The sequence below is a fragment of the Aulonocara sp. 'chitande type north' Nkhata Bay genome, linkage group LG4 (assembly GCF_057382095.1).
Source record: "Aulonocara sp. 'chitande type north' Nkhata Bay isolate Kocher_YH1m ecotype deep benthic linkage group LG4, A_spYH_male_GT1.1, whole genome shotgun sequence".
In the NCBI taxonomy this organism is placed as follows: Eukaryota; Metazoa; Chordata; class Actinopteri; order Cichliformes; family Cichlidae; genus Aulonocara; species Aulonocara sp. 'chitande type north' Nkhata Bay.
The window spans coordinates 32,791,409-32,816,788 of NC_141347.1; the positions used below are offsets into that span (position 1 = coordinate 32,791,409).

At 40.8% G+C, this 25,380-nt stretch overlaps 1 protein-coding gene across 1 annotated transcript; it reads left to right on the plus strand.

Annotated features, from left to right (window-relative positions):
- Positions 1-3,235: 3,235 nt before the first annotated feature.
- On the plus strand, positions 3,236-18,392 carry kmt5c (lysine methyltransferase 5C). The gene is made up of 9 exons (XM_086290011.1): positions 3,236-3,603; positions 4,002-4,134; positions 6,461-6,626; positions 6,757-6,866; positions 6,974-7,137; positions 8,853-8,872; positions 9,087-9,223; positions 9,348-9,520; positions 11,574-18,392. The coding sequence occupies exons 2-9, from the start codon at positions 4,022-4,024 to the stop codon at positions 16,811-16,813; spliced, it is 6,123 nt and encodes a 2,040-aa protein (XP_086146137.1). The 5' UTR covers positions 3,236-3,603; positions 4,002-4,021; the 3' UTR covers positions 16,814-18,392.
- Positions 18,393-25,380: the final 6,988 nt, after the last annotated feature.

The following is a 25,380-nucleotide window of genomic DNA, read 5'->3' on the forward strand; positions in this document are numbered from 1 at the left end:
TTTATTTGTGGGAGTCAAGTGTGTTGACTCTTATAAACTACAGTCAATAGAAACTGCCAGAATATTTGGGTTAGAAGAACAAGAAGTCACAATTTTGTGCAGTTGCCTCTCTAATGAGGAAGTTGTCATACCAAACAGCAGCATTGTATGCTCTTGCGTGCAGATTTATTAATAATAAAATATAGAAAATAAACACAAGCTTGGACAGCGTAAACAAACAGTGGGAGCATTTATGGCCCCTGCAGTGTATTATTTTATGTCTTGTGGCCATAAAAACACTTCCTTCCATCAGTTTGTCAGTCTAATACTACAAATTCTCATTGTTTTCCAGGGAAATGCCCATTTGTGTAGCAGCGATAACAGGAAGCTGTCAGGTTTTATTTTCATTTTCCACATCTGTTCACTTGGAATGTTTTGCAGGCCCAAAAGATCCAGAGGAGAAAGATTTACTGCTACAGAAGCTTTGATTATGAATTTTTCTGCATAAAATATTTAAAATCATAAACCTCTACAAACAAGACTCAGTCATTTTAGTCACTGTAACAGCTCGCTCGTTCGAGGGCTCAATAAATCTAGCAAAAAGAGAAAAAATAACTCATAGACAAACAGAGCAGTTACTAAGGTTTCCTCAAGTGCTGAAGGGAGGTACACTTTCCTCCTCCAAGCAGCTGAGAGACACACTCTTTGATAGTTGAATGAAGTCATCCGGCCACTTTGAATACTCCAGCTGAGCCTTTGTGATGACAGAGCGATTGGTGCTTTCCACTTCTGCTCCTTGTAAAGCATGCTGCCACCGGGTTACTGAATGCTTGACACCCTTTAAAATATGCAGTAACACTACTTTGGATTGTTTTCCAGTTGAGACCTGTCCATAGAGTTTTAGGGGGTGCTTATTTATCTCTGAGAAATTTCAGCTCTCCAGAATAGTGGCTGGCAAAAATCCAAAGAGCAGTGAGGTATCTGCATTCAGTGTGTCTGAAAATAGAAGCACAGAAAGATGGATTGTGTTTCAAACAGCGGGGCTGAGATGGCTGGCACGGCTCACTTTAAAATGTTTTATGTCCAAAAAAAACAGAATCTGTGTGAAGCTACATTTTTAACTCAAATTGGTCCAATGTCTGTATTTCAGACTGCAAACGGTCTATTTAAATGAACTTTGAAAGGCAGAAGCAAGATGACTACACATTGATATCGAAGCAGTTTGCCTGGAGCAGTCATTGGCAATATGGGAGAACAGAGTGAAGACGTCAGGCTGCTTAGAGGCACCATCTTAAAACACTTTGTTAGACATGTTCTTTGGCCAACTTCATGTTCACATGTGGTCATGACTTCCGTATTTTAGTAAGCTAAAAAAGCTTGCATGGAACAATTAAGGTTGCCACATGCAATGTTTTGTTTCTATATAGTTTTAAATGGTCTAAGCTGCTTTCCAAGGTGATTTTTTTTTCATGCAAATTCACTTTTTATTAGTTTTTATATTAGTTTTAACTTATATCATGAATGCCATTTGTCTGGGGAGTTCAGAATAGTATTACTTTACACCCACGTGAACCCCTTTTCAGGCTTGCTGTGTTCAAATAACTGATATAATCCTATTTTCTTAAGTTTAGTAGTTAATTTATAGTTAACAAGTTGTGACAATATCACAACACTGTGATATTGCAGTATTGTGAAGGAAGGGAGGGTCCACAGAGAGAAAACGGATGGACATCGGAGGACAGCAGATGGCTGAAAAAGATTAAAGAAAGAGAATATCAGCTCACCGTGCTGTGCCTATGGCCTGATGTCAGAAAACGCTGTAAGTGTGTTTATACTCTGACTTTTATCCCAAGCCTTTATGTGTGTGTTGACTCAGCAGTGATAAAATTAGACCATTTGAGGATAATGCCTGATGGTCTCGTGGCTTTATATTCCATTTTATGTTAACTTGTTCCACTTTAGATGCGGATGGCACCCAAAAATTCAACAAATGTAGAAAAGTAAGTGATGCTCACAGTTTGCTGAGGGAAGACCAAGTGATCCCACACTTTACATGGCCATCCCACCCAGCAATCAAAACCTATGTCGGTGAATGGAAGCTTATCTGTTATATTCTTATCTAAAACATTGACCTCACATGATCCAGGGGTCCATTTGAAGGTCACCTGTTGCCAAAAGCAGGACACCTTGGTGGCTTTGGGTCAACCTGGGAGATAAAGATGACCAGATCCAGACTGACACACCAATCTAATAAGAAAAGACTGGAAAAATACAAACTAGGTCAAAGAGGACTGACCTTTGGTCTTTCCATGCTGTTAGCACATGACTTGATCATGCCACTTCTTCCTTGTTATATCATGTCACTGTTTTATCGCTTTCTTTTTCAGGCTAATTTAGGTAACAGGGTTGCACGTGTGTTGTTAGACACAGCAGCAGTGCATAATGACTGTTCTTTAAAAATATGTTGATGTGAAAAAAAGAGACACGTGTCAACAAAATCATCAATCTTAAATTAACTAGTCTAATAGACATGCTTATCAGAAGGCTATGGCAAAGAAAAGAAAAATACTATTTTGGGCCGTTCTCATGAGCTATTTTGTATTTTAAATAATATTTTGGAATCACCTTTCCAACCCAGAGGCTTACAGTTTGTCCCAGGACAAGAGTAATTTACAGGACAAATGTATTATGTGTGTATTATGTACTTTGCGCAGGGATTATTCTCAATTTTCGTGGGTCGGACAGAAAATGTCCTGCAAAAGTAGAATGGCTTATTGTTTGTTTTTATTATGACGTAATACAATCTAAAGCTTGGCCCTTAAATTTGTCATCTCAGTAATTAAAACTTAAAATAAATTATTTAAAGGTTAAGCAAATATAAAGTGTTTAAATAGCAAAATTTCAATCCTGAAGCATTAACCTAATGCACGGAGTTCCTCACTGTGAGCTTTAGTGTAATTAACAGTGCAGGAGGGTTTCAGGCAGGTTTTAGTGTCGCTGCTGATGAGCGCATTCTGACTGTGTACTAACAGTGTGATTGTGTGAAATGCTTTCCAGCAGCCAAATAGAGGCAGAGGCCGCTGTACAAGAAAACACTCCCCTCTGCACGTCGTAGTAAACCCAGGGTATGGATCGGCTCCGCCCATAAAAAGGCCTGACCAATCACAGAGCTTAAAACAAAGCCCTCTGGTTTGATTTGTAAAATTGACCTTGACCTAAGCGAATGGCGCAGCGCAAGGGGCGTGGCTAACAGCTAGTTCGGTTGCATTGGACGTCGCTCATCATCAACTTTTGCTACTAGACGAGCCTGTAAAAGCTAGTTAGCGGCTACAAAACACACACATTTCGTGTCTCAATCGTTCCCCGGTGTTGTGCATTTGTCCCCCTTTTAAAATTTCGGCTGGGACCCGGAGTCGTGAAGGAGCAGTAAAATTCCATAAGCGACGAGGAGACTCCATCTTCGGGGAGAGCCAGCGAGGCGGCAGAGAGCTAGCGGGCTTCGCTGCTGCTGCTAGGCTAACTTTGCCCCAGCCAGCAGAGCGAGAGCCGGAGCAGAGCGAGTGAGCGGCTTGCTGCTAAACGGTCAACCTGACGATACTTTCGTTGACTACAAAAGACTCCCAGGTAGGTTTGGAAAGCCCGCATAGGTGTGTCAAGCATGCATCGATGCGCTGGCTTTCATCAGCGCTGCGATGCAATCCCGTTACTGTAGCTGCAGGCCATAGCGCTAGCTCCCTCCGTCCCGCAGCTGATAACATATTTACCCTGCTAAGCTAATGGACTGTGGAAGCCCGTAGAAACACAGCCACATTCCTTTCTCACGCAACGATTTTATCTACTGTTCTTCAACATGATGCAACCCAGCAGCAGACCGGTTATATACGCAGATATCAGGGCACCGGTGAGAAATTTAATGCAGGTGTTGTGTGATGTGCAGAAATGCAGGTAGGTGATTGTGGTTTGTTGTTGTTGTTGCTGCTGCTGCTGCTGTCACAGCGTTACTTTGATGCCTGTGGTTTCAGCATGCTGATGGTGGGAGGCGATGGACGGAAGCACTAGAATGAGTGTGAAGGAGCTGTGTGAGACGGATGACCTGGCCACCCGCTTGGTGCTGGACCCTCTGCTGGGCTTCAGCACCCACAAAATGAACATCAGGTAATCTGACACACAATACAGCAATCATGGAGTCCAGTGACTACCCAGTGCTATGGTATGGCTGGAAAGAGTGTGATCACTGCTGTTTCGCTGGCTTTTTTAAGGCTTGATTTCTTAGATTTTTGGTTGGGTGGAAAAAATACAAAGGCAGAAGAAAGCAACTGATCTAAATTAATAATCCCACAATAGGGTTAAGGGGTGAATTTCATTTTATAGTGAAATATAAAAATAAATAAATGTGAGGGTGAAAGAGAAACCATAACATGAGCTCTCACGTAAGGTGTATCTGATATCCCGTACTGGTGTTTTTTGTGCATCATCAAAATAATATTGGTCCGGTTTTAGCTTTGCACCTGACCAATCACATTGTTGTGATGTCATAGCTTTGCAACTTGAGAAAAAAAAGACTGTTATAATGATGTTATGAGGATGTAGGAACAAAACCCACATGTGGATATCAGATTGCGCTCAATTTCAACATTTCATTAATATTTCTTTGTGTCAACAGCCGATTGTGTTGCGTTACATCAGTTTTGTGCTGGGAAAATGTTAAAAAAAAAAAATAGCAAAGAGCTGAAAAGACTTTAAAGCATGTCAGTTATTATTTAGAATGTCAGTGTTTGTTGCCCCAACACAAAGGGGGAATTAATAACAATAAAGAAATATTATTAACAGAAAAACAATATTGACTCAAACTGTTATTTAAACGCTCAAACAGCCGAGCTATGACTCATACTTTATACAGGAATAGAGCAATAATGGCTCTGCTTGTGGTTATCATACTGTTTCCTTTACATGTAGCAGATCTTGTTAAATCCACCAATGCCTTTACTTATGTGTGTCCATATTGTTGTGTAATAAATAGTAACATTAGATGAACCGGTGACTCCTTCATCAACAGCAACTTACAGTGAAATTTTCCTAATCAGGCTTTTTCTTCAGCCTTTGTTACTTCCAGGGTTCTGTTTAAAACAAAATCTTAATACGTATGTTGTTTTGATGTGTGTGTGTTTGCGCAGAAACATTCAAATTATTTATGTCACTTTTGCCAACTAATTTCTGTCAGTTGAGCTGTTTTACTTCAGGTGTTCAAGTGTCTGCCTCAAGGCCTCCGCAGCAGTAAATGGTGCTGCTCTAGTTCTGTTAGTCATGGTTGACTGCAGACCATTACAATGTCGTGATTAGAAGTGGAAAATAAAATGAGAGCCTGTAATTTTATAAAAATACATACATTTCCAGGGTCATAAATTACTCTGTATAACTTTCTATTATCCTCCCAACACCAGTCGGCTAATTCCTGTTATTTGAAAGGTGGAGTGAAAAAAAGAAAGCTTTACATTTTGTTAAAGTAAATTGGAAATGTTTTTATCATTAGAAATATCACTACAGCACACAGAAATGTGCAGTTTGAGTTCTAAATTAACTTTCTTTGGGCACTTGAAGGTTAATCATCAGTCCAGAATTTCGCAATCCATGCATTCCTATTAAAGCGGCCCCTGAGCTCTATAAAACTTTAAGAATACCAGGTGGTTCTGATTATGCTTTAATGCAGTGACACTTCAGGCCAACTGCAAAACCTGGACGTTCAGTGAAAGTTAATATATAATAACGATGAGTGTCCGAATAAAAGCTCACACCTCAGCAGTCATTAGAGAAAGTCATTAAAAAGAAAAACCTGAATTTTACTTTAATGAAGGTGTACGCAGCAGCATCAGTAAACTGCTGTTCATTTTCCAAGATTTTTCATGAGTAGTTTGACAACCGCTTATTTTAAAGCCGTTTTAATGAATGAGTTTGTTAAGTGTTTGTAAAATTCTGGGTGGTGTTTTTCCTGCATGAAATGTATTTAAATCCACTTTAAAATGAATAATTGAAAATAATATAAGAACCGAAAAATGGATAGGCTTTTATTAAATAAGGTAACGTAAACTCTTTGTCCCATCTACATCCTGACCAGTCATACTTATGGGTGCAGCGACCTCCCAGAGGGCCGTGGAAAAACCCTGTGTGCACCTGTTGTGCATGTTTTGGTGCATCCGTATTAAATACAGAAGTGAAGGAAGGTTAGATTTCTGAGAAAGATGCACAGATATTTATTAATTGTTATTGTAGCTTATAAGAACAGAACTGTGGAACATTTAGTCCAAATATTTTTAACTGTGAGCTGATTTGGGTGTTTTTTGTGTGATTTTCTTTTTATTTTCTTTTTTATTTTTTTTCCTAAAGTTGTTGGTTCAAAAATATATTTGGATGCTATATCTAAAATTCAGTGTTAAAAGGAAGCTTCTTAGACTCTTCTTATATCTGTCCCTCTCTCTTTGTGCAGCCCCCCACCAGAGATCCGACGTTGGGGTAACCTCAAAGAGACGCTTTTGAGGTTTCAGCGTACGCACGACTTCAACGCTACGTTTGAGGCTCTAACGGTGGGCGAGCTGGCTGGTGACTACTTTAATGCTTTGGGGAGCCATCGACAGGAGCTGCTGAGACAACATGTATGCATAAAACAAAAATGTTTGTTATCATTTGACTTTATTGTCTATGTGTGTATGTGTTTATCACCGATACTTGGATTTGTCACTCGAGTGTAACATCACAATCAAAGACCGTGTGTGATGTTTGCAGGTTTATCGCTACCTCAGTGCCTTCCTGTTGGATAGCGGTGTCAAGATAGAGTCCTGTGACAGATACTCCTCAGAGACCAACGGAGCCAAGATAACCTCAACTAGGCACTGGTATTCACACGCAGCAGCATCACGAGCTGCCACTGCAGCAGCACTGCGTCCTGTATGGTGTTGTTTTTTACAACTGAAAATGTGATGCCTGAATTGTTCCTCTGCAGGTTTGTAGGAGAGCGGGTGGAGGTCCTGCTGGGCTGCATAGCAGAGCTGAGTCCTGCTGACAGTGCCGTGCTGAGGGCGGGAGTCAATGACTTCAGCGTGATGTATTCCACACGCAAACGCTGCGCTCAGCTCTGGCTCGGGCCTGCAGCTTTCATTAACCACGGTGAGTGTGTTTACCTTCGAGACTAGTGGTTGTACACATATATATGCATCTTAATGGAAATCTAGGCCATGCCTTCAGTATTACACTGTAGTTACTCTTAAAGTGGGCCTACTGTGTTTCTCTCTATATGTGTGCTGTTACAGTGATTGATACTGATTTACATTGACCATGCCAGAGTTTCAGATAGTGTGCAAGCAGTCCTTTTAAAATTCAGAGATCTCAAATAGGATTTCAGGGTCAGATCATTTCACTTTGATTTATTATGATGAAGGTTTGGGGAAATTAACTTCAATAGAAAGGCAAGTTTCTTTCCTTTTTTTTTTTTTTTTTAAAAAAAGAGAATTTAAATGCTTTTTTGTGTATTTTTTTGTAGTCTGTGTTTAAAAATGTGTTTAAAAAGTTCTCCATGGTGACCAAATTAACTGATTATGATTTTAGCTGTCATTGAGCAACCCTTTATTTAAAGTTTGATTGCTCACATTGGAAATGCTGAGGCTGGTGTGCGTACAGTTAACTCTGTGGGCCGAAAGCTGAGGCTTCAGGCTGCTCTGAATGCTCTGTTTCAGATACGTTTCTGCTCTTTGCTTCTGTTACGATAAAAACAGGAACTATCTTGACCCTCGTGCTTGCGATGAGCAGGCAATCGGAAGATGTTGGCTTAAAAAGAGGAAAATGGAAACTAAAACAGAAGAGGAACTGAGGGGCTTTACCAAAGCTTAATAATAGATGAATAAATATGAATAATTATGAATAAAAATAAATAAATAAATCATGCAAACCTGTGCTAAATATGGAGCTGGAAATGAGCATAATAGGCTGACTTTCGGTTCCTTACTCAAGCTGATGAATGTATATAATTCATAGAGTGCACCAAAACAGATTTATCCTGAACTCGGTTTGCACTGCAGTGACACAGGGATAGCGGTCAATGTTTTGCACCCATGTCTGTGTCGTCATCATAATTATAGTGAGAAATTATAGGTTTCCTCATATGATTTATTGACTTTCTAGTTACAAGAGCGAGAAAATCATGTTAGCAGATGACATGTTGGTGCACAGTAATAAAGATTCAGGAGGTCTTTCATACCTCATGCAATAACTCTTTATTACACAAAACATCTGTTTAGCAGAGAGTAAATTGTCTGAGTTTATTTCGGCCCTGTGTTGTCTCAACACTTCACATCCTGTTATAGTGAACCACTTTAATGTGACATGACATATGCTGTGCTTGTTTTCACTGCTGTTTCTTTTTGCTCTATTGAATTTGAACTCTTTTACTTTTCAAGCCACTTTGTCATATTATATTATATCAAGCTTTTTTTTTTTAAGCATCTGATTGTATTTCATTTAGATTTAGAGCTTTTCTTTTGCATGTTGTTTGTTTTTTGAACCTTGTTGAGCTGTTTTGTTTTGTCACATTTTATTTGTGTTGATATATTTTGTATTTGAGGTGTTCTGTTGTAGGTCTGTTTAATGTTTCAGCTCCATATTTTAAAGAAAACAAAGCATATCTTATCCTAACTGCAATTATGCCAAAGGCCTAGTAAAAACTGGGTCATTTTTTTTCCATCAGAGGGCTATCTCTTTATTTCTTTAGTGAAAATAAATCCAATCTAAACCAGTAGATTAGCAAAATGTTGAGTTTTTCATTCACTGGTGTGATTTTATTAGTGACCTTATTTATCTTTCTTTTTCTTTGTCCCGTTGCACTGAAGACTGCAAGCCAAACTGCAAGGTAATCTGCAATAATAATTCACTAAAACACTTCAAGTTGAAATTATAACATGTTATTTTCATGCCAAATGTTTTATTTTAAGTGCAGATTTAGACCTGCCTTCTGCCTCCTGACTGCTTTGTTGTTGTTGTTTCCCACGGGCCATCCAACCTTTGTCTTTGTCTGTTTTTTTTTTTTTTTGTTTGTTTTTTTTCCTTCTTTTTCACCCGCCCAGTTCGTCCCCGGTGAGAAGAATATCGCTTGTGTTGAGGTGATTCGACCCATAGCACCTGGGGAAGAGATCACGTGTTACTATGGAGCCAGCTTTTTTGGTGAAGGCAATGAAATGTGTGAATGCTGCACCTGTGAGAGGTACGTCCATTATCTGATCAGACGTGGTCTTTATCAAAGTCTTTTTTTTTTTTTCTCAACAGATTTTATTCATCTAAGAGATGAAAACTCTGAACTTTTAATCTTTTTTTTAACTCTTCTTTAGGAATGGAGAGGGTCACTTCAAGCACAGAGGGAAACAGCCTGAAATCGAGGAAACAAAGGACCCCGTGGGCCAAAAGTACCGCCTGAGAGAGCGATATCTTCGTCATCACAGAGAGAGGGGTCACTTTTCTACAAGGCCAATAACACCAGGAATACACTCGGGAATCTTTAAAGGTAACCAGTTTGGGATTTTCTTACTAAAGAGCTTTTGGGCTTTCCCCAAAGCACAATCAGAGGGATTGCACATAAAGGGAAAATCCATAGATTTTTATTGAGTAAGATAACAAAATACCTAAACTATATGCAGTCCTTTCGTGCTCAAGGCCACTCAGGAAAAACCCTGATGTTAGTGTGAAAACACACAAATAAACAGAGTTTTTGCCAAATTTTTTTTTATTAAATCCTATCCAGTTTTATTTATATAGCTCCAAATCACAGAGACAGTTGCTTCGAAGTCCTTTATATTGTAAAGTAAAGACTACATTAATACAAGCCCTGCAATAATACCTGGTACAGCTTAAATTCTGCCGTGACTACACTGTTCAGATTAAAATTATTGCTCTGTTTAAAGTATACGTTCAACAGTGGCAGTGCAATTATCCATAACCTGTAAAATATTATGCCTTAAAAAGGGTCTACTATTAAATATCTGTGTTATTATATTATATTAAAATCTCCAAACTTGTTTACTTATTTTACTAAATAAATAAACTAAATAAATCCAGATGTTTTAATATCCTTTTGTTCTTATCTGTTTGCTTTAGGTAGCATATGCATGCTTATGCAATCATATAAATAAAGGATTTATTATGTGGGGTTTAGAATAATTAGATGGGATCTTCCTCGGGGACAGCCAACATAAACATTATGAGGGACCACTCACAAATGGATCCTCATTAAAATATTTATATTTATCAAAAGTTATTCAATAATCTGTGTCGATGATTAATAACAATGGAGCTTTAGTTGTGATTAGACTCGGATTTTAAGAGGATTTTAATTCAAATGACATTTTTGGCTTCCAGCAATCATGAAAAGATGGTAATCAGGATGAACTTACTAAATTACTTTTCATCATTCATTTTTGCTACAAAGCTCTCATTTTTTCTTGTCGTATGAATCAAGTTCAACCTTTTCAAAGCTCAACCTCACCCAGTTTAGTTGAGCTCTACCCAAGATGTCTGAAAGTGAGCCCTTGCTCAATGAAATCTGCCTAGGAGGAGTAAATCTAATGAAAGTTTTTTCCTGCAGCTCTGAGGGCCTCTCACTTGATCTTCTTTTGCAGACCTTTCTCATGGGAGCCTGTGGGCAGGCAAAGAGTGGCGGTTATTCTTGTGTAACGGGCTTTATAGTCAAGAAAACAATCCCTTAAACTGGTCCCCTACCAAAGGACAACAACCCTAACCCGCCTCTTTTCTCAGTTTATATTATCTATTTGTCCTTTAAAGAACTTCTAGGGAACCACTGTTTGTTGTTTGGTTTTTTTTTTTTTAGGTTTGTTCATATATAAATGCTATAGAAATGCTTATGTAGTAGACGAAAGAAATCTTTCAGCTTTGGGCTTAAATTTTAAGAAATAAATGTGTAAAATTACAAAAGAAATTCTGGTAGCTCATTGCCTAGAGTGTCCTGTAATTATAAAACACACAGCTTCTGTTCACAGAAAATATCCTTTTGTACGTGGACCTATTGTAAGTAGTGAGAAACAGGAACTGTTTTTGTTATGCGATTGTTTATCTATTACTTAATTACAGTTGTGGAGTATGATTAGCCACAGGGAGGTCTTTATCAGCAGAAAAAGCTGTAAAACACATTTAAGTCCAACAATTCATGCCCTTCACATTTTCCAAAGCTATCCAGTGAGTGTATTGGAGTCTTTGTTGGGGGGATTCTGGTGCCCGGACCTTACGTTTGACGTCCATTATTTAGATTTTTAAGTGGGTTGATAACTGAAAAAATGTAATTTTACCTCCTGTTAGAAACAAACTGTTATGTGTTCCACTGTTTCAGAGTAAACATGCTTTGTTTCCTTCTTCTTTTTTAAAAAAAAAAGAAAATGCTTCAACGTCTTGATGCAATTTACAGTTGTTGTCTTCACAAGTTTGATTTACACTATAGACCAGACTCTGCACATGAAGTTGTTCACAGGGCAGAAAAGCAGAACAATGGGTTTTGTGTAGAAACCAAAAAGTTAATTTGCTTCTTTGTTGCTGTCTCTCTTTCAAAGCCATCCCCTCAAGGAACTCATTCACTCAGCAGATGAGAAGAAATGCCTTGAAGAACAGAAAACTGAGTCAGACAAAGAAGTGGAGACAGGAGAAGCAAAGACGATCAGGAAAGCACCCACTAAAGTCCTCCTCTACAGCCAAACAGCGGCGAACGGTTCCGCTTTTATCCCAGGTTACACTAAAGGACCTTAGAGTCAGAGTGCGGCGCCACTCTTTGGATTTTTTACTCAATTGTAAGGATCCAAAAAGCAAAGAAAGGGCACTGCTGCTGCAACTCGAGGAAGTGAGGCCACAAGATAACAGGCCAAGGGGACTGAACATGACTGGGGAAGAAAGCAACAGCAGTGCGGTGAACTTGAAGCCCTTTACTCTGAATTCCTCCATGTCAGCATGTCAGAAAAGCAGATCTGCGGTAAGAGGCGCAGGCCTTAATGGGAGGTTTGCAAAAGTGGTGGGCAGGAAGCCCGTTCACATGAGGACCTCTTCAAGAACAAAAAGCAGTGTTCGCACCACACTCGCACACCAGACGAAGTCCAGTAACACAACTAACACTACAACTGTTTGTCACCCGGATGAGGGCGACAAAATCTGCAGTGCAATAAAACAAGAGAATGTCGAAACTGCAATCACAGAAAGTCAAAACCGCGGCGCCATCGAAACCAGCGTCATCACCACGGCTCAAAATCCTGCTGCCGAGCAAACTGAGCGCAAGACTATCAGAGCTTTATCCACGAGTAACACGGATGGATTGAAGAACACTGGAGACAATCCGCTAATATCTCTGAAGCAATATCTTACAGTCAATCTAACGAGGTTATCGGTGTCACAAAGTTTGGAACTTGGAGAAAGCTGTGAAGACAGGAAAGTAAGGGTGGAGGTTAGAGGAAGGAGGATGCAGAGCCAGCGCCCAGGCCCAGCAACAGAAAAACGAGCATCCAGATTTCAGCAGAGGCAGGCGAGAAGTTCAGAGGTCTGCACAGCTGACGGTAACAGAGGGGTGAGGGAAATGTCTTTCAAGTCTCCAGATCAAACCAGTGTAAGGAAACGGCATTCGAGCGAGAGCACGGGCGACTTATCCCACAGCGAGAAAAAGAGAAGCGAGAAATTTAGTGAAATACAAACGGCTTCGGTAGATGACAAAGATTTTATAACAAACGAACAGACGGATTTTTTAAAAGGCAAAACAGAAGGGCAGAGAGACAGTAAAAGTAACAGAAACCTAGAAGAAGTGAAAAGGTCTGATTGCAAAATGGTTTCCAGCAAATGTCAAAATAATGTCCAGGATGTTAAAAATACAGCCAAGGGGGTTTGCACGCAGGAAGGATCAGGACAAATGAGTTTGAGTACGCAGCCAGTAAGTAGGCATGAAGATGATATTGTTATAAAACAGGCAACGGTTCTGCTATCTGATATTTTAAGAAAAGATAAATCATTAATAGATGGGAGATTAAAGGGAGGTAATGTGGGACGACGGTTTTCTACCTGGGCCTCCAAGGAGAGTGCCGAGGAGGAATCAGAACAAACTGAAATAAATGGAGGCAGGTTCCGGCGTTCAGTGCAGAGGAGGATTATTAGAAGACGAAAGATAAGGCCCAGAGCAGTGAAAAGAAAAGCAGCAGATAAGCCAAGCACCAAGGGACACTTAAGCAAAGACATTACAGCTACAGTTAAGACGGAGTTGAGTCAGGAGAGTGTGGAGCCTAAGTTGCCACAGAGGCACAATGACCCACCGGCCACCTGCCTCAACCCACTACCTCACAAGTCACTGATTTCGGCTAAAACCACGACTAATCCAGACACCAATGCACAAGTGCACGCGCAGTCCAATATACCTCTGAAGAAACGTACATTTCGCAGTTCGGCACTAGATTCTGAACAAAGTCTAAACTCTGCCTTAGATCAGGTTTCTAAAAATGTTACAGAGTTGAAATCGTCTGCAGTGCTGAGGCAGGACCTCGCCCCGTCTTCAGGGGAGAGTAGCAAAGTGAAAAGAGAGAATAAAGTCAGAGTTAGGAGGACAGAAATGCAGCGGTTAGCCCCCAGAAGACACTCCTCTTTTAACAGGGTCCTTCGCTCGAGACCTGCTGAAGCTCAGCGTGGTCATTTAATGAGGAACGCTCGAAAGTGTAAATTAGAGAGGCTGGATGAGGATGACGCCGGTAAAGCACAGACACTAGAGAGCGAGCGTGTTGAGGATGTAGCCGAAAGTCCGACTTCAGATGAATTTCAAAGTAGAAATCAGGGGAAATTGATGACCCTGGAACAAAGTGGTTTGGAAGACATAAAGCCAGACTTTTTTAAAATTCGGCTTAAGAGGAGAAGAGGGAAAGTATGGGAGATGCAAAGTGCAGGGTTGGAAAACATGGCATTAAAAGCAGAAAAGGGAGATGAGTTGGTGGCATTCGATCCTTTTAAAGCTATTATGGACTCGGTGTCAATTTTAAACATGGAGATGGAGGCAGCTCAGGCTCACGTGCAAGCTAGTAAGAAGTCAAAGAGCAGATTGCATCGTTTGAAAAAAAGAGGAGAGAAGTTGCAAGCTATAAATTTCTACACTGGTGCAAAATCAGACAAGGACCTTGAAAATGACAGGGAAAACGTCTGTGGGCCCGATGTGTCTGCCAGCAACGAAGTACAATTCAAAGAGAAAATCGATAGGGACCCCGTGGTTGGAGTCAAGCAGCTGCTAGAAAAAACAGAGAGTCAGAAAAATGACAGCACAGCCCTGTCAGCGGCAGCGCTGGAAACAAAAATCGAAGAAGGTTTTTTAAAGAGTTCCTGCTTGTTTGAAAGTGGGTCACAAAAAAAGCAAGAGCCGGAACTGGACATAAATGGCTGTCCATTACCGGTAATTAAACTGCGTAGGAAGATGGAGGATATTTGGGAGGTGGATAGTAAAGAGGAGCTCATACAGCCCGATTTAAAAGTAGAGACCATTATTAAGACAGAGATGAAGGGTCACGTTTTAGGTAAACAAAAAGGACTTTCCGATTGTTGCAAGCTCAAAGAAGAGTGCCCATCTTCTGAGAGACTGAACAACAGCTCTCTGAAAACCGAACCGCCACCATTTTCTTTGTCCCTATCACCGCTGTCGCTGTCCTCGCCCCTCAACGACAGTAAAACCGAAGTTATATCCGTAGCTGCAGACAGAATCACTGAAAGGCCAGAGATGATCAGCGGAGGAAGGAAACAGAGGCACAAAATGGACAGAACACACAAGTGTGGGCCTGTCGAAACACCCACCACTTGCCTTAGTCACACTCTTCAGCAAATTGATAACAGTCTCTCTCGGCTTTCCGAGGGCTTGTGTTCATCTCAGACTTTGGAAAAGCCCACAGCCTCTTCTAATTCTGTCATCCAACCCCCGTCCCAGTCTCCTCCATTTGCAACAGCAGATAACATGCTTACCAGCGAGCCCAGCTTCACAAACTGCTGTGATGACATTCTTGACTTTCAGTGTCTCAACTTTGAGGGCTATTACCAGCCACAGAACATGCTTCCATCTTCCCCATCAGATCTGTGTTCCCTGGATCCTCCTACAGATCCTTTCAGCAGTCCCCTCTCTCACAGCCCTACCGACACGTGGACCACGGAAACGCCATACCTTGGCCCTCCCAGTCCTGGAAATAACTTTACCAGTGAGGATTTGCAGTTTTTTCCAGGCCTAATGCCTTCCAAAAGTGACTCAGTTCCTCTGGAATGTGAAGCAAAGGATACCTCCAAAGACAGAAACCCACCCAACACCAGTTTCAGTTATTCAGCTCTGGGCAACCCCGACTTGGCGGCTAAAGATCGAATTATAAGTAAAAATCCGGGAATGAGGTTTTCCAAAGAAGACTTAAAAAATCAGTCTTTCATGGCACCCAGTAAGCCTCGTTTTATGGGTGCGTCATCGTCTTCGGTTACAACTCAAAGCCCTGTTACTTTACCCCACCCTGCCATGAACATAAAGCCAAGCACCAGCCAATCAAAAACCCAGGCTAACCTCAAAACCCAGGGTCCCTTCCATCGTATGACCATTCCCAATAAATCCCAGTCGTTTTCTAGCAATCAGCCAAACGCAGTTAGAGCAGTGTCCCAGAGCTGCTTAACAAAGCCCGTACAGTCGTCTCAAATGTCTAACAAATTCCTCTCTCCTCAGCTCTTCACTGTGAAAAATCCCAACCCTCCCGACAATCCATTCAACTTTCCTGAGAAAACCTCTACAGTTATTCACAGGGTGCTCAAGTTTCAGGGGGGCAACCAGAGTCAGAACTTGTACAGCGCACCTTGCAAAGAGACCACGGCTGCCGGCAGCCCGACCGTCTCGTCCAGAATGCTAGGTGCAAAATCAGGTGCTATAGAGAAAACCCAGCAGAGTCCAAAGTTCTGCTTTAGTGCAGACAGTCATCAGAAAGGCAACTTGTCTGTTCAGGGGTTCGAAAAGGACGTTCACCTCGCTTCCTCCAACAGGTCCAACATTCATTTCAATAAACCCAACTCCTCAATTTCTCATTCTTATAGTAAAGCTAAGATGTCATCAGACAAACATGAAAGTGCCGAAGCCAACATGGCATACAAAAACTTTTCTATCTTGCCGAGGCAGTTCTACTTTCCTAGCAAAATGTCCGACAGTTATTCAGCACCGCACGAGAAAAGCATGAAACAGGATAAATCCACTACGCCGACCTCAGACAAACACCAGCCGTGTTACACTCAGCAAGACCCCTTTGATTTCAGTTTTGGCACTTCTCTTTCGCCCATGTCTCAGCACAACAGCCCCCAAGTGGTTCACAATACACCACCTGCTACACCAGCACCAGCAAACAAGTCCTCAGCCCCCTCAGCCTCGTTCCCTTACGGCTATCAAGGTCCTCCTTACGTACTAAACTTCAGTGGAGACCATTCTTTGACCCTGGGTCTCAGGGATGGTGCTGAAGGCTACCCAGGACTGGGCTCAACAAACTACACCTACCACTGCCTGATGGAGCCTTCGGGCACACAGGGGCGGCTGGTCGTCGAGCCCTGTGGACCCCAGCTCTCCAACCCAGCTTCTCTGGCTGGATTTTCAGGGCTCAAAGGTCACGACGAGCACTGCAGGAAGGATATGCAGCAGCAGTGCCACGCTGGGGATCACCAAGGCACATCACACTATGGACCTGTTACAACATCTCACTCCATGGGTGCCACAAAACCCAAGAGGGTGAGGTTAGTGGTGACAGACGGCACAGTGGACTTAGATCTTCAGTACTCGGACTGAATTAGTCTCCCAATCCCAGAATACAATTGGGAATATATCGTGTCTGTTGCACACACAGATAACAAAAACAGTTTTGTAAGAAAAAAGAGCTTTTAAAACTATCTGACTGACATTTTTTCAAAATAATAATTTTAATTGACTGATAATGCTAACATGTACAGGGTTTTATGTAAAGAAAAATTACGAGTGTTTTAATTGCTGTCCGATTTTTTTTTTTTTCTCAAATAGTATGTCCACTAAAATTTCCTTAGATTACCAAATTTCCAGTGTATAAATAAAACAAAGCATTAAATATATTTGTGTCTGGGAGGCCCTGTAAACATTTAAAGCCCTCTTCGTGTACTGTAACATAGATGTATGCATTTTTCTACACCCCGTAAGGCAGTAGAGGCAGGAGCCACCGTCGCCGGTTGCTGGTACTTGTATTGGTGATTTTAAAAAGGCAGCTTTGTGCCTCAGTCTTTGATATGTTCTTGTGACTTTTTGAAGTACCCATTGAAACACCCTCTACCCTCAATTTTATACTCACAGTAAGCTTTTCTCACTTGGTGTGTGTTTGTGCGTGCGTGTGGGTGTATGTGTGCGTGTGCATGCATTTGACAGGCAGACCTGCAGGTGTCGAGGGATCAAAGTGTAAGGTGTGTGTCGCCGCACCCGATCACGCGACTGTTGCTTTGCCAGGTTTAGGTAGAATCGTTAGCGCGTGAACGAAAGGCTCGTGCATGAACAGTGTACAGTTAGCGACTTCATCGTAGGACAGCTTTACTGGGTGACGACGGGTTTCATCAGTGTCCCAGTGTGGACGAGTGACTGAGTGAGGAACTGCGATTTGGTTTATTCTTGCTAAATGAATCGACATCTCTAACAAGGCTTCATCCAGGTGGCAGACTAAGTGACAATCTTCTCACTTTTGTCCTTTATTTGGTCTCTTTTTCGAAGAAGGAACTGAAGGAAACAATGCCGCAGCAGTTACTAATATTCTGTCGTTGCTGATGGAGCTACGCATCCGTAGGTGTTCATATTGTAACCACAGTTATTTGCTGTTGTTGGAGTCACGTTGTGTCATTACTGTATGTTTTACATCAGTGAGTGGGAGCATTCAGTGTGACTGCACAGCCTTACATTACTACCATCAAAATGTACTGTCTTGATATGGAAAGGCCAATTATTTATTTTAATATCCTCATTCTTGAAAAGGTGCTTTAATGTAATTTATATTTCACATTGATTGTTCAAGCTATTAAATGTTTGTATTATTTAATGGGACAAAATACTGAGCTGAATATTTACACTGAGTATTTAAATTCAGAGCTTTTCACATCTTATCCAGTTTTTCAGTTGTTACAGGTGAAATGTTCTCTCTTTCTTATTGGCAGTTAGTCTCATTGAAAGTCTGCTGTAGAAAATGTACAAATGTAGCCTATATCATTAAAGACACTTAATTCTTTTTTTTTGGTATTTTCTTCTTTTACTGCTTCTTGAATTTTTTTGTTGAACAGCAGTGGGAAAACGAGCAGAAACTACAATCTGCTCCAGCTGGCTGATTCTCAACATTAAATGGGTCTTTTTCATTTTCCCTTAGATGCACGCACCTTCCAAACTTCAAAAAGGGTTCCCAAGCAGTTTTAAACATCCCGTGTGTGTCCTTTAATGTGTTTATATGAAAGCTAATCTGTTCCAGAGTATAATTTGCTCTGTTAGTTTATTTTAATCCCTTTACAGTGGAAAAAAAAATGTGGAAAGCACAAACTATATATAAAAATGGACGTAGCCATCACAATGTGACCCTGTAGTTTCCGAGTGTTAGCGTTTTACCCACATCCTTTTTGGTATTTTGGAGCTAGTTGTTATAGTGTAGCAGATAACATTAGAGGAAAACGGTTCACAGGTGGATACTAAGTACCAGAATTAGTACATCAGCTCTCTTTTTGATAAAGGGCCATTAGGCACCCAACTCAAGTTTTTCAGTGACAGAAATGAGCTTCCACAGTAATGTGCAGTAGCACAAGTAAAAGAAATAAAGAGAGAAAAATGCTGCTTGTGTGAATGCAAACAGAAAAAGTTTTAACATGCGAGTCTATGGAGATTGACAGACTTTTAGACAGGGCTAAAACAATTCTAACATTTTCCCATCTTGTTGGTTTTCTCAAGGGCGCATGTAATCATTTAGTCCATTAAACATCTTGTCAGGGTTGTACCTTATTGTATCATTTGTTCTGCGTCCCCTGATTTAATCATCATTATCTTGGCGTTAGTCTGTCCGTAGTCTGTTGATCTTTCACTTCCTGCCCGCTACAAGGAGCCAGCAGCTGCTTTTCTTAGCACTAGGAGCAAACAAATGCACCCAGTCCCCTAAACTGGAACCAGGAAACCCAATATTTATCCTGGAAAGGAAATCCCCAACCACCTTTTAAAGTAGTTTAGAATTATTTAGTATCAGTCTGGTTTGTGGTCTAAATTAAACCGTTTCAGTTTATCCCCTGATGGTAATCCCGAGATTTCGTGCTCATTTTCAACACTTTATGCAGATTTGAGACACAGCACCTTTCGGAAAACCAGGAAGACAACATTTCCTTATAAGTGATCAAACCAGCAACACTTCTGAACCTCACAACTTACATGGTTTTCTGTGTTTTTCCTTCCATGATTATCAACCTGCCCGCTACAGGGAGCCAGCAGCTGCTGACTGTCATCACAGCACTGTGTGAATATGTATTCTGTGGGTAATTATTACAAAAGAATCAGCGCTTGCATGAACTTGTTATTCATATTCATGCTCTGGGAGTTAAAAACAGACCTACCTGGGACACGTTTGACTTGCTAACTATAAAGTTTTGCCTTTCACTTCTTTAATCGTGTTAGACAAATGATCTAATTGTATGAGTATACAGCGTGGTGTACTCATCAAAGCATTCAGTCAGAAAAAGAAATTCAAATAATTTAATCATAAGATTATGTCAAGTGCAAAGAATTCCTTTTTACTGTCAGTTAAAACTCCTTTGCATTCACCTTCGCTTTGCTTCATTTTCTATCCTGCTCTAATTTATTCATCTGGTTAATTTCACAGCTCATGGCCATTGTTCACCCTCCTGTTTAGTGCTCAGCCTTTAGCTCCTTCCTCTCTACCTATGCTTTCATCCTACCCAACCAACGCTTTTGCGTTCTTCTCTTCTTCCCCTCCTCTCTTTGAACATATGACCCACTTCTTTCTTTCCAGCTCTCGGTAGCAGACGAGCAGTTAATTCTGTTGCCAACTATAACAATTTTCTCATAATGAGGACAGAAAAAAAGAGAGCGAGAGAGGGAGAGATTATCCGTTATGGCAGTGAGGACACGGTGGAGTTAAAGAGACAAAAAAAGGGAGAAAACTGTGACAAATTTTAATATTAAAAGACAGTTTTTCAGGCTGTCATAACTGAATGCACGTTTTTATTCTGCTCAGATTTACGCACCGGTTTGGTTGCATCGAATGATCAATTCATGATTTCACAGGGTGAATCAGATTCATGTCATCAGCAAAATTTCCCCTTTCATGGATTGCATCATTAGGCTCTAAATGCACGTGCGCATGTGCGAGAGGGTGAGGTGGAGATGGTTTTTAAGTACTCGCTTAGCAAAAATCAGCAGGCATATAAGAAAAACACTGGCTAACCACACATATTATCATGGATCTATTGTAAATGTGTATTTTTGGTAGGTATTTAACTGTTTGTGAGTCTAAGAGGAGAATACAGTGGCATGCAACATGCGTGACAAAGAGATATTTCAAACTGTCGTCATCAAGTTCTTTATTTACCACTTTCTGCATGAAAAATTCATCAACAGTGAAAATCTGTTGTTCATCACATCAGGAGCAAGATTTTAGTGAAACTAAATGCTGTGCATGAATGTTATGGTGTGAAAATGAAAAGGCACCAAACAACTTTGGGTGAAGACCTATTAGGTCGATCACTGTGTGCAAGTGACACTAAAATCTGACCAACGCTCCAGATCGAACAGCAATTCCATGATGACCCAGCTGCACCACGGTGGGAGCTAATGTTAACAATAGCTTTAAATACAGTGCTTAAACACACAAGCAAAATGCAAAGAGAGCAAAAAGCTAAGAGGCGTACAAGAAAACTCCAATTTGCAAAATACAAATTGTCAGTATAATTTATAAATACTAACAGAAGCAACAAAACAATAGAACAGTAAAGATAATGCACCAGAAAATTGTAAATGATACACGAACAATAAAAAAGCTCCATATAAGGCAATAAAAAGGGCAATAAAACATGTGTTTTAGGAGGAGATTGACTTCAAGGTAAGTAGCTTAATACTTCCTTCTGTATTGTAGAACTGTAAATGTACTTCTCGGCTGCTTAGATGCTGCTCAGCACTGCTTTTTCCTTTGTCTCCTCCCTTATACAAAATACAGCAGACTTCCATTCTGTGGCACATCAAATATTTTCCAGCCATTTTAACACAGGGTTTCCACACTTTTAATTATTCATCGAAGCGTCCCTTTCATCTTACTCATGCGTACGTCGCAACTCTATTAAACTCAAACTGCAGCACATGCTCAGTGTGCATGCATGTAGACATGTGACGCCATGTTCCCTCTGTTCACCACTCTGGGGATTATAATCTGTCACGTGCATGACAACTGTAGCCCTGCAAAATGGCTGGCTGTGTGAAGATGTTGTAGGATTACATTTGAGTGTAGACTACTGGTGCCATCGTCATCATCACCAGCAGCAGCAGCAGTGAAGTAGCAAGAAAACACCCCAAGAAACAAGTTGAGGCTGAGAAAAGAGGGGAGAGAGAGTTTTGGAGAGGTTATTTCCCAGGTGACAGGTGGCCCAGGCTTCAAATGACCGGCTGCTGGCTGAGGTGTCAGTGCATTAGTGTAAATTATGACTGTAACAAAACCCCATGTGTCCGACAGAGCGAGCTGAATAAATATGTCAGCTGCACAAGATGGGATATTGCTCTGATGTTTATTGTACCTATCTTTCTATCTTTCTGAATTAAGTCTGAGTGTTTGCTAAGAAAGCAACTCCACTTTTTCCTGTGTTCAAGCCACGGCCTCATGTGTCTTTATAGATAAAGCATGGCAATACTTCTTTCTTTTAGCTTACTGGAACTGTTTTTTACTCTTAAGCAGTTGTCGGTCCAGCCTGAAGCTGATAAACAAAAAACAAACCCTTCGATCTGTGCACTCCTCTTCTGCTTTTTCACTTTGCACATCCTCATTTCCTGTTCACATGTTTTATTTGTATTTATGACATGTGGTGGAGCTGCGTTATCTTTACTACTAGATTTTATGATTTCTGAGGTCAGATGAGCTTATTGGTGTTTGGGCAGCGTTTAAATAAGACCTGCTTTAAAATAATGTGACAAGAACGATACCATGTTTCTTTTTAAAGTTACCAACCACACAAGTGGTGAACTGCAGAAAGTTTCACCATGCATCTTATCATTTTTATAACTAAAGAAACTCATGAATAAAATGGATACTTAGTTGTGTTTGATATTTCAGCTTTGTGCAAAGCCTCTTTCATGCCTCAGGAGTAGGAATGCTTCTCCAAAGGATCAGAGCCCATCTATGGGAGCCCTTCCTTTTCCCTGTTAATCCCACTGAGCAGAAATTGTCTGCAGTTCAGCCACATGTGCAGCAGGCGGCGCTTCCCAGTGAATGGAGCTAAATACAAGGTAGCTTTGTCCAGTTCCTGTCATCTCCCAAGTGTCAGCTAGAAATCTTTCTGAGTGGTCTAACTCTCTGACAGCAGCTACTTTGGTCACTGAAAGATAATTACCATATTTATCAGACATGCAAAGTCCACAGTAGAAGATTGGAGAGATGATGGGAAGGAAGGAGGATCTGGGAGGATCTTTGTACTTTGCGCCGTCTTGCTTTTTTACTTTCACTTCCACTTGTCGGTTATATTTAGGCAATGAAAAAAAAAACTACTTTGGTAGTTTGGCTTGACTCCTTTACAACACTAACCTGTGCTGGAAGTGACCAATACTCTTTAGCTGCAGTAAACATACAGATATCCCTGGGATGAAAAGGGCTTAACAACTAAAATAATGATGGTTTTCTGCATCTGGACAAAACTTTCTGTTTTGTCCTCCTTTGTTTTAGTTTCATAAATACAATAGTGTTGGAATGTAAATAATATGACACTGATTGTTTTTGAAGCAGTTTTGAATTAGTGCTCTGCAGAGAACCCTTGTTGGCGAGCACAGCAGTAAGACATTTCTTGTTGTTGGTCTCCAGGTTTGCACACATCTCAGGAGGAATTTTGGCTCATGCATCTTTACAGAAACTCTCTAAATCCTTTAGGTTTCTTGGTTGCTGCTTGAGAACTTTAAGCTTCGGCTCCCTCTGCAGATTTTCTGTAGGTTTGAGATCTGTAGGATGGCTAGACCATTTCATGACCATAATGTATTTTTTCGGTCATAGTAATGCTGGACTACCCCTTCACGATTCATCTTCATGTCTTTGCTGACATAAGGAGGTTCTCTTCCAAAACTTTACGTCACATGGTCCCGCTGATTGGTGCCTCAATGCCTTGAAGGCTTCCCGTACCCTTAGCAGAAAAACTGTTCCAAAGCACGATGCTTCCACCTCTTTCCTTGACTATGGGGATGAAATTCTTTGGGTGATGCTCAGCATTTCTCTTCCCCAGACACGGCGCGTCAAGTTGATACCAAATAGCTCAGTTCTTTCTGAATAATCGCACCAACAGTTGGCACCTTCTTGCCATCAAGCGTCTTGCTGATGGTCTTGTAGCCCATTCCAGCCTTGTGCAGGTCTAATCTTGTCCTTTGACAGCTCTTTGGTGGTGAAGAGGTTGGAATGGAAGAAATGGATTCTGTGGACAGGTGTGCTTTTTAACATAACAGGATTCTCTATAATCAATTGATTGATTGTAATCTAACACTAACCTAGGTTAACTCTAACCTAGATCAATTTAGGTTAAATTAACTAACCCTCTTTGCATTAGCCTGATGGAAATTTCTAAAGAATAATGTTTACCTCATAAAATGTACATTTTTATACAACATCGTCATGCCTCATTCCTTCAAGATACACCAGCATCCTCAGTCACAGCTCCTCTCAAGCCCCCAGTCTCCTCTCCCCGTCCAAATGCATTTTCGAGAATTGAGACATCCTTCAAGATGGCGCACTAAGATTGATTTCAGTTCACGCAACAGGAGGACGGAACAGCCAAGGGGGCATAAAATAAAGAAATGAGAAAAGCCCCTGGGCTTCATCAGTCAAAGGCAGGCATATGCAGCCTTAAAATTCAGCACAGACCCAATTTATTGAAACTGATAGATCAGATGGTATTTCTTGTAATACTGTGTATGAAAGTGACCTCCGCATGAGTCACTGACTAAGTGAAGAGGTGGACAGGCCTCCCTGTGTGCAGATTCATTCGCATCCATTTCTGAATGCACAGCCTCGGAGCTAATGGATGTCATGTCGGTGAGGCAAAATACAGTGAATGCTGCTGATATTTATTATTATTAAACCCGCTTTAAAGAGCTGAGATGTCAGGATTTTCCTGTCTCTGTAACCTTTGAGTTACAGCACAGACTGCGTGATCATGCCTGTAATATGAATCCATAACACAGCATCAGCTTCACTCATGTTAACAGTGTGAATCACGAAATGTGTGTGTGTGTCTTTGCCATATTAGAGTGCAGGCCATCTGAATCAGAGACAGTCTGAGGAGTTTTACTGGACTTCTGGGTTTTTGTTAGCGTAGAACCAAAGACATAGTGCATTATCAGATAAAACAGCACCGTAGTATGGAGTTTCATAAATCACAGCCTCACTGAAAATGTTATTTCTTTAGCAATCAGCCAGTGAATCACATTTGCATTGCACCTTGTATGCATATTAGTGCAATACAAAGTTCTGAAGAATGACAAGCCTGAAAAGACAGCGCAAGAACAAAGCAAATAATATGCAATGATAAGCAGTTAAAAATGAAAAGACCAGTTAAATAAATACAATTCAATTTAAAATAGCATTAAAAATAAGGACAGATTAAATAAAGCAAAGAAACTAGAATGAAATGAACAGTAATCAATACGCTTTCGTCGCTGGATAAAATACAATCACTGGCCTCTTTATTAGGGACACCTTTTCAGTTGCTCATTAGCACAGATATTTGATCAACCAATCACACGGCAGATGCTGAAGCCCTTTAGGCCTGCAGACTTGGTCAAGACGACCTGCTGAAGTTCAAACCCAGCATCAGAACGGGGAAGAAAGATGATTTAAGTGGCTTTGAACATGGCATGGTTCTTGGTGCCAGATGGCTCTGAGTATTTCATAAACTGCTGATCTACTGGGATTTTCCATAAACCATCTCTAGGGTATACAGATAATGGTCTGAAAAAGAGAAAATACCCAGTAAGCAGGCAGTTCTCTGGGTGAAAATGCCTCGTTGATGCCAGAGCTCAGAGGAGAATGGCTAAACTGTTCATCAGAAACATTGGCTGGTCTGAGGAGTTTTGATTTCTGCTGGGAGAGTTAGAATTTAGCATAAACGACATGAAAAAAT